The following is a 9,987-nucleotide window of genomic DNA, read 5'->3' as shown; positions in this document are numbered from 1 at the left end:
TATATATATATACATAGAGAGAGAGAGAGAGACTTTTGACTTTGACTTTGACGAGTTTATTGAGACAAGTGATTACGTACATCTCAAAAGGATGAGGTAACATAGGTTATCCTCACCCCAATCTTAGTCCCTCTTTGGGCTCACATATATTTAACAAAACCTTACAGCTATGTCAACATGTTGAAATATATACAGAGCAAAAGACGGGTCAATCACAAGCATACACAATTAAATGTTTACATATCAGGAGAACGATATAACAGTATGGATTATCACCCTCAGCATGCAAGGTCCTCTCCTAAGGTCACATGATTACATACTTGAAATATGTGGCGCACATATATGTTAATAATATATATGTATGCTTCCGGAGGAAAGAATTTATTAGAGAGAGAGAGAGAGAGAGAGAGAGAGAGAAAGAAAGCGAGAGAGCAGGCGAAAGAGAGAGAGAGAGAGAGAGAGAGAGAGAGAGAGGGAGAGAGAGAGAGATGGAGAGAGAGAGAGAGAGAGAGAGAGCGAAAGAGAGAGAGAGAGAGAGAGAGAGAGAGAGAGAGAGAGAGAGAGAATGTGAAAGATAGAGAGAATGGGAGAATGAGAGGGAGAGAGACAGAGGGAGAACGTAAGAGAGAATAGTCATATTGATGATAATGATACTAACAGCAATAATGATAATAAAAGTGATGAAAACAAACGTAGTGATAAAGTAACAACAACAATAATAATCATAATGACCATGATAATCATAAGAGTAATGATAGAGATGATATCGATAGTAATAATAAAACAAGGTTAATAATGATAATGAGAACAATGATGACAATTACATCTAGAGAACACAGATCTTCCAACATCTGAAAAGAAAATGATTTTGGTCACACGGGGACGAAGCAACACATCTAAACCTAAAAGAAGCAAATTACAGCCTAACCACCAATTATCGTCAGTAAATGATTCCTATAAGTAATAAGAACTCTATCGTGTGTTCATTCAATAGGACGTTAGATACACTCTTTGATCTCCACATAGCCTGGTGTTGGTAGAAATGTTCAGGTGAAGCATAATAAGATAAAGGGAGAGAAGAAAAGAAGAAGAAAAAGACTATGGGGGAATAATAAAGCACGTTATAGTTTGGGTAAAATACGTATCATAGGCCCAGTTGGATTATCATGTAACATTTATTTTATTTATCTATTTTTTTTTCAGACGTACGTTATTTGACGAAGTGAAAGAACACATTTCTTGTAATGCATCAGGACAATTAGATTACGCAGATATGAACGAGCATATTTACTTTTGAATATCAAGAATTTAAAGAAAAATATATGTAAAGTGTAAACAAAAAATTATCAGATAAATCGGCCTAAAAATTCCAGAGCTACAGTTTCATGACCATAATGACTATACTGCTATTCTAACGATCTGATTGTTCAATTCAATTAAGAATACGACTAAATTATTACACTTACTGGCTCGGAAAAATTACAGAGTAAATCATTTGCGTCTCTCCTAAAATTTAGATTACATTTTCTAATACCTGCGAATGGAAAGGGTTTTAAGGGGTAACGAAAGTGTTTTTTTCAGTGTATGTGTTTGTTGTTTGTTTGCGTGTGTGTGTGTGTGTGTGTGTGTGTGTGTGTGTGTGTGTGTATGTGTGTGTGTGTGTGTGTGTGTGTGTACACACATATGGCTATAAAAATCTCTCTCTCTCTCTCTTTCTCTAAAACATAATCAAATCCTTTTCTCCTTTCCTCAAATGTTATAAGTTTTACTTCTTTCAATCAGTTTTCGTGAATCAAATCCCATAAAGTTTTCGGACATCTAGCGGCCGTTTGTTGAAACAGATTTTATTCATAAATATCCTTTAAAACTGTGGACTCTGTGTTAATGCTAGAATAAGTCTATTGATAATCGTGATGATTTTCATTGCCATATCTTCGTTTATGAATTGTCTTTTTATTTCGTATTTTAAAAACGTTTATCATTTATAGTCCCATTTAATAGGTACTCCGAGATATGTATGTGTGTGTGTGTGTTTGTGTGTGTGTATGTTAGTGTGTGTGTGTGTGTGTGTGTTAATGTATGTGATAGTGTGTGTGTGTTTGTGTGTGTTTGTATGTGTAATTATGTGTGTATGTGTATGTTTTTGTGTGTATGTGCGTGCGTGTGGGTGTTGGTATGTTCATATGTTTTTGAACAACAGCGAGATCATGTGTCAAATGAGTTGTAGTTTCATGGCCCTTTACAAGACATCGGTCTGAGTGGTTGCGTGTGTGCGTGTGTGTCTGTGCGAGTGCCAGCGTGACCTTGACTACTGCCATCTTGCTAGTTCATTATTTTCCGATTTTACATAATTTTCCCATGGACCGCTTAACATAACAACTAAATATAAATACTTATAAGATGAAATGGAAATAAATGTCTACATTATGCATACTTAAATTCTATCTTCCTTTTAAGTTATATATATTTGAAAATAAAAGGATAGTTTAGGCATCTTAGGGCGAGTCACTACAACAGTTTCTATAATCAAAGTTAAAGTTTTAATTTCAAATCCTTTGAGAATATCAACAATACATCTACAACATGTCTTCCATAAGGCAAAAATAATATCCCTTTGTTATTTGATATCGCATCTATATTAGACAAAACTGAAAGACGAATCATAAATAGCATAGCATAAGATTTGTGGAATCCTCAACGTTACAACCCGTCTGTTGCCAGTTCGTCTTTTGAAAACCTTTTCATTCACTTCATAATCTCGGTCTGTTAAAGGCGGAAACCTCACGGGTGATTCCTTTCTTCGTGTTTGAGGTATTTTTCTAAAGTTTTTGCTTTTTATTTTTTTATTATTATTATTTTTTTTTTAATTGAGGATTTTGGAGTGCATTGTATCTGTAGGATTTATCTTGATATTTTAGGAAGTAAGGAAGTGTTGATACATAACACGCCCACGCACACACACACACATACACATACACATACACATACACACACAAACACACACACACACGCACACTCAAACACACAGAAACACACTCACACTCACACTCACACTCACACACACACACAACAGTGTAATAACAATAACAGTGTTATGAGGAGAATGCCATACACGAGTATTAATTATTAAGAAAGTCTAAAATTGAAGATACTCATTACATTTCAACACATGGATAAAACTTACAATCGAATATTCATTGGTATAAACTAGAAAATGAATATGTAAAAAAACGAGCCTAAAATATACAAGAACATAAATTATATAATCAATAAAAACGAGAAAAATACAAGTGAATCTTGCTATCGTTATGATAATTACATCATACTAATTCTACAACTACCACTACTACTACTAACAATAATAACAAAGATGGTGATAATAACTGTAGTGAACCAATCACCGACTGATTGTCATGCACTCACCCAAATACCAGAAATACCATGCAAGGAAACGGAACCATGCAAGACAATGGACCAAGCAAGAGGGGAATTTTGTTAGGGAAACCCGAGAAAGAGGCAGTGACTACGAACCGCAAAGAGAGAGAATTGCAGTGCAAGTGATTGAAGTGTTTTCTCTCTCTCTCTCTCTCCTTCTGTCTGTCTGTCTCTGTCTCTGTCTGTCTCTCTCTCTCTCTCTCTCTCTCTCTCTCTCTCTCTCTCTCTCTCTCTCTCTCTCTCTCTCTCTCTCTCTCTCTCTCTCTCTCTCTTTTTAAATCAATAATGCTTGTAAATAAGTGACCTAACATCAGTTAAAGCGCTCATAAATGCCGCTTATTACTCGTCATCATAATTAAAGTAACAAGCGATATTAGCCTAAAATTACACACGCTATTGATAATGATAATGATTATGATGATAACGATTATAGTAGGAGTATTAGTAGTAGTGTTTGTTGTAACTATAATCATTGTGATAATACTAGTGATATTGATATTGGCAGTAATAACGACATGGTAACACTGTATGTTGTATGATAAATAGTAAAGATTAATCTCTCTCTCTTTCTCTTTTTCTCTCTCTCTCCCTCCCTCTCCCTCCCCCTCTCTTTCCTTCCCTCCCCCTCCCCTCTCTCTCTTTCTCTTTCTCTCTCTCCCTCTCCCTCTCCCTCTCCCTCCCCCTCTCTCCCCCTCTCTTTCCTTCCCTCCCCCCCTCTCTCTCTCTTTCTCTCTCTCTTTCTCTTTCTCTTTCTCCCATTAAAGCCTACGTCAAGGTCACTAGTAATTCGTTCTCTTTTTCCGGTCTCTGTCTTCGTCATTTTTTATTCCCGTGAATGTTCTGGAAACATATATATATATATATATATATATATATATATATATATATATATATATATACATATACAGAGAGAGAGAGAAAGAAAGCGAGAGAGCGAGCGAAAGAGAGAGAGAGAGAGAGAGAGAGAGAGAGAGAGAGAGAGAGAGAGAGAGAGAGAGAGAGAGAGAGAGAGAGAGAGAGAGAGAGAGAGAGAGAAAGGAAGAGAGAGAAAAAGAAAGCGAGCAAAAGAAAAAGAGAGAGAGAGAGAGAGAGAGAGAGAGAGAGAGAGAGAGAGAGAGAGAGAGAGAGAGAGAGAGAGAGAGAGAGAGAGAATTAGAAAGAGAATTAGAAAGAGAAAGAGAGAGAGAAAAAAAGAAAGCGAGCGAAAGAAAGAGAGAGAGAGAAAGGAAGAGAGAGTAAAAAAAAAGCGAGCGAAAGAGAAAGAGAGACAGACAGACAGAGAGAGAGAAAGAGAGAGAAATAGAAAGCGAGAGAGAAAGAGAGAGAAATAGAGAGCGAGCGAAAGAGAAAGAGAGATAGAGTAAACAATCCCATGAACTTTGACGTTGTTGTATGAGAGGACGGCGCAACACTCGGTAATGGGCCTTCTTGACTAAATATCATGCCGCAATATAGCTGCGGCATGATGGCTGCGGCATGACATGATGGCTATGTTTAACCACATGGTCATCACATTATTCGTTATTCTTTTATTATTTTTTTATTATTATTTATCATGTATTATTATATATTATTATGTATGTGTATTATTTTATTGTTATTTATTATGTTTTATCATGTATTATCATGTATGTGTATTATTTTATTATTATTTATTATTATCATTATTATAGTTTTATTATGTGGATACATAGTCCTCGTCTGGTGTTCCCAACTTACACGCAAAGTCCTCGAGTGAAGCGTATTTCTGGCCATCCTTTTTCTTCTGTCTTGGTTCTCTTCTCTCGGTTCTATGGGCATCCTGGGGGCGGTTCGGCATCTGTATTAACTGTGTGTATGCCCTTTGGGTCACACGAGAGAGAGAACCATTGCTAGCTGGGTTGTGGGGTGTGGGGGGGAGGGTGGTGTGTGTGTGTGTGTGGGTGGTGGGGGGTGTTAGGGGGGGGGGACAGGTAATGAAGTATGATTTGATTTAGGCATTTTGTGATTTGACTGGCTTTTAGGTTTGTTGTATTTATATTTATTTTTATCTAAGGAAAGAAAACAAAAACGGAAATAGACTTGGGGGAAAGTAGCATTAGTCCTTCAGGATTTACTTGAAATATTACCGTAAGCTGGGATAGAAAAAAGGAATACAATAGTGCGGGAAATAAAAGAGTAACTGTGTATAAGATAAGAAAGCGAGCAAAGGAGAGAGAGAAAGGAAGAGAGAGTAAAAGAAAGCGAGCGAAACAGAGAGAGAGAGAGAAAGGAAGAGAGAGTAAAAGAAAGCGAGCGAAACAGAGAGAGAGAGAGAAAGGAAGAGAGAGTAAAAGAAAGCGAGCGAAAGAGAAAGAGGGACAGACAGAGAGAGAGAGAGAGAGAGAGAAAGAGTACATTTTCCAAGACCAGTATATGAGACAAGAAAAAAAAAAAAAAATCAAATTTACTCTTATTATCTCTCCCATCTATCTGCTTACGGCAATTTTGACTCGTCAAACTCCCTCACAATTACAGATAAAATAATGTACGTGTGAAATATATACTCAAATTAGCAACTATGCCTAAAGTGGTGCAACCCTAAAGTGGTGCAAGCGTATCATTCAAGTTTGAGCGTTCCTTGCCCTTTCGTAAGTGAGTACATGAGTAAATTGGTGTATTTGAGCCGAGAGAGAGAGAGTAAGCAACTTTGAGCGACTTTATTTTTTTCTTCTAAAAAAATAAAAAAGCGGTAGATTAACTATCATAACGATATCAGAAGGATGAATTAAAAAAAAGTAATAATAAAAAAAATAAAAAAATGTATTGCCAGGTTCATTCAGCAACCGTATTCAACTTGGTATGTGATATAATGAATGCACTCATGGATGAAACATGATAGTCAAATAAACATGGGGAGATTTCCCTTAGCATTTTACGCCTAATATAAGCACACAGCATCATGTTTAGAGGGGAGGGGGGGGGGGTATGAGAAGAATCTTGAGGGTAGTGTGGCTCCGTTAGGATATTTCAACTGTCATGAGGGACATTCATGGTTCTTTGTAGAGGAATGAATAACTTCTCTTTAGGAATGGATACTTTCTATAAAAGTGAAAAGTCAATGACATCTGACCATATGAAAAAGCACCGTCGCAGATTTGTTTTTTTCCCAGGTTAGTACTACATTACGTACCTACAAACGGATTTAGATATCCACACTGGCGTAAGGCCACACACACATATGTGCAAGTAATGTTCCTTTTACATACATGTTTCACGCATTAGCTGTACGAAAGATCAGGCAGCACTGAGAGTCACGGAAAATTCCGTGTTTACTTCTATGAAACTTTACGCATCGTATTTCGTAATTATTCTTCGAGTTATTTCGTGATTTTATATGAACACCATGTATGTCAAGGAGCAGAAACAAATAATACTGGAGGCTTCGAGTTTATAAAAGGACTGATAATAGACACAAAATAGGAGAGAAATACAGGAAACACAAACCCCCAGCCTAGCACGAGTGGAAATGCGAAAGGCAACCACGAGCTTGATATATTATTGTCTTCTCTCACACCTTCCTATGTATCAACAAATGTTCTTCACATTCTGAAGAGAACTCCAGGTCTGATGGTGACAGTATAGTGATGGTGAATGAGCGTAGACTGAATAACCTAACTGTAAAATTATTGTTTGATGAATGTCTTATTTGCGTGTGAGTTTGTGACATCAAATGGTACCCAAGAGTATATATGTTTATGTATATATACACACACTTTTATAATTACTTAGTATAAGTATTTCTCTTATTTACGATATAGAGGGGAGGGGGGTACACGCATGAAGTTAACGGTTAACTTTTTATATATGGTTTTCCCTCATGTGCATTGCAGAGAACAATTCAGATATAATTAGCTATTTATGAATGAAAAAAAACTGACTTTTAGCAGCAAGAGCAAATCTTTGATACCGTAGTCTCAGTTTCACCTTCTTCGCCATAAAAGTGAAATAACTTTGTTGCTGTTTAAGATTTCGCAATGACATAAATTGCATTGCACACCTGAAACCAGTACGAAAAAGCACCGTCGCAGATTTTTTTATAATCTGTTTCTTTTCCATAGAAAAACTGGGGAAATTGTTACATATAATTTCCAGCTTAGGACTACAATATGCTACAATAGTTACCGAGGTATTAAAGCACGGAAAAGGCGGAGAAACCGAAAAAACGAGCGTATTTATTGAAATTTTCTCACAAGAACAGTTAAATTTTCGTTAGGGGACACGCGTCGTATGTTATAAAACACAAACTATTTTCAAAAGATTCCATGTTTTTGAAGAGTATATAGGCCTATAATATTGTGGCTATTTGCCCTATTTTTATATTATCCTCCATTTTTAAATAATTTTTCCGTTTAACCTATTGTCATTTTGCTCTAATCGTTCTAAATATTCATATTCCTTTCCATCCAAATATCTATTTCTATTTCTCATCATTCCTTCTCCTTCAATTAACATTTTATCTTAATTCCTATATACTCTTTAATGCATTCGTTATACGCCACTTGCGTAACGAGTTGAAAACGTGTTCCATTTACAATTTCGTATTTTCGTTTATTTTCTCGCTATAATTATTAATGCTACTTCTAAGACCATTTACTCGTATGTAGGCCTGTATCACATTTAGCCTGCGTTTTATTAAGTGAGTTGCATTATAAACTGTAGAATAACTTTATCACATATTACATCATTATCATATTGGTAATATCATTAGGTCCAACATGATATAATATTCATGCAATAGATGCACTGAAATAAAGTATTTTTAGTGCGGGTTATAGGCAAAAGTTGCCAGTTTGCTTAAAGTTATTTTTCTTAGCTTTAGGTAAAAAATAAGACATTGTCTATGTTCAGGGGATCTTTTCCAAAACTGTGTATTTGATTACGAAGAATGTGGAAAATTTAAGTATCTAGAGTAACTTTTGTATCTTGAAATATGAAGGAAGTGGAAAGTTTGATAGAAAAAAAGGTCAAAATTAGCATTTAATGAATAAAGTCTGATATTCCCACTCCTTCCCGCTTCTATCATTAGTGTTATTGCCATTATCTTTATCATTATTTTTATAATCATTATAATTATTATTGTTATTATTACTATTATTTTTATCATTGTTATTATCATCATCATCATCATTATTATTATTATTATTATTATTATTATTATTATTATCATCATTATTATTATCATCATCATTACGTCTATTTTTAGCAACATCATCATTATGATCATCATTATACTCACCATCATCATCATCACCATTGATATTGCATTAGAAATATCACAATCTATAATATCATCTTCTTCATGATTGAAAAGATATTCATCATAATAGTCATCATTTTTACAATATATATTTTTTTAATGGTCCATGTAACCTTTGGAGAGTAAGTGACCTCGAAAACATAAAGTTTACTTACATACATACATCCCCCGTCCTATAAAGTCCACTTACACACATACATCCACCGTCCTATAAAGTTTACTTACACACATACATCCACCGTCCTATAAAGTTTACTTACACACATATATCCACCATCCTATAAAGTCCACTTACATACCTACCAACTGACCTACTGTACAACCAATCCACGTCTCTCCACCTCTATCCTCACAGCACCACTTCTTGAAGAGCAATGGCTGACGTGGAGATGGATCACCTTTGGCCACCAGGAGAGCATAACACCTCGGCCTCAGCCTCCTCACCCTCTCCTGATAAGACTTCACCCGACGCCGACCACAGGGATAAGGAAGCCGAGTCATGGGCTTCCCCCTTGGACCATCTAGCAACATTGCTGAGCTTTGCCACGGGACTGCAACACATTATGCGATTCCCGTTTTTGTATCACGCCAATGGTGGAGGTACGGTAAAGTCTACGGATATGAGAACCCCTCTTTCATCGTCACAAAAAAAAAAAAAAAAAAGAGAGAGAGAGAGAGAGAGAGAGAGAGAGAGAGAGAGAAAAGAAAGGAAGGAAGAAAGGAAGGATGATAATGTTATATATAGGGGGAATTATACTTTTGTTAAGATATATTTCGTTTCGTTAAGATATATTAGGAAGAAGACACGTTTGTGTGAACGCGGCTTAAGGTTTGTAAGGAAATCATGACATTGATAACTATTGATGCTATAAATTATAATAGCGAAGTTGATTAATAAATTTATAGTAAATGTAATAATGATAATAGTGATTCTTAATGAAAAATGTGATGGTGAATGATTGAGTTTTTACAATTAGGATCATATTAGAAATACTGATGACTATAACGGTGATGATTGATGACTGAGCAATACAGGCAATGTCGGTAGTATTAATTTAATGATGAATGATAATAAATGATAATACAGCCAATGATGATAATTAGAGGTGGTAATGACAGGTAAGGTAAATAGTATGATTGAAACAACAACGGAAATTCACTGAAACAAATAGAAAGCAGAAGTAGTAGTTGTAGTAATAGTAGTATACGACACGAGTGTTATTATTAGAAACCATGAGAGTAGTTCTAAAAACATGATAACAAATATTTTTTCA

General features: G+C 35.5%; 1 protein-coding gene across 1 annotated transcript in view; it reads left to right on the top strand.

Moving 5' to 3' along the window:
- Window positions 1-2,706: 2,706 nt before the first annotated feature.
- LOC122262773 (sodium- and chloride-dependent glycine transporter 2) overlaps window positions 2,707-9,987 on the top strand; it is a 21,238-nt gene continuing 13,957 nt past the window's right edge. Inside the window, exons 1-2 of the mRNA XM_086537991.1 lie at window positions 2,707-2,811; window positions 9,069-9,313. Coding sequence (XP_086394117.1) covers window positions 9,088-9,313 — 226 coding nt within the window. The 5' untranslated portion in view covers window positions 2,707-2,811; window positions 9,069-9,087. The remainder of the gene's footprint in view (window positions 2,812-9,068; window positions 9,314-9,987) is intronic.

The sequence above is a fragment of the Penaeus japonicus genome, unplaced genomic scaffold (genome assembly GCF_977035675.1).
Source record: "Penaeus japonicus unplaced genomic scaffold, GWHDUDI00000001_assembly GWHDUDI00000006, whole genome shotgun sequence".
In the NCBI taxonomy this organism is placed as follows: Eukaryota; Metazoa; Arthropoda; class Malacostraca; order Decapoda; family Penaeidae; genus Penaeus; species Penaeus japonicus.
Note: the sequence above shows the minus strand (reverse complement) of the source record. Positions and strands in the feature narration are given on the sequence as shown.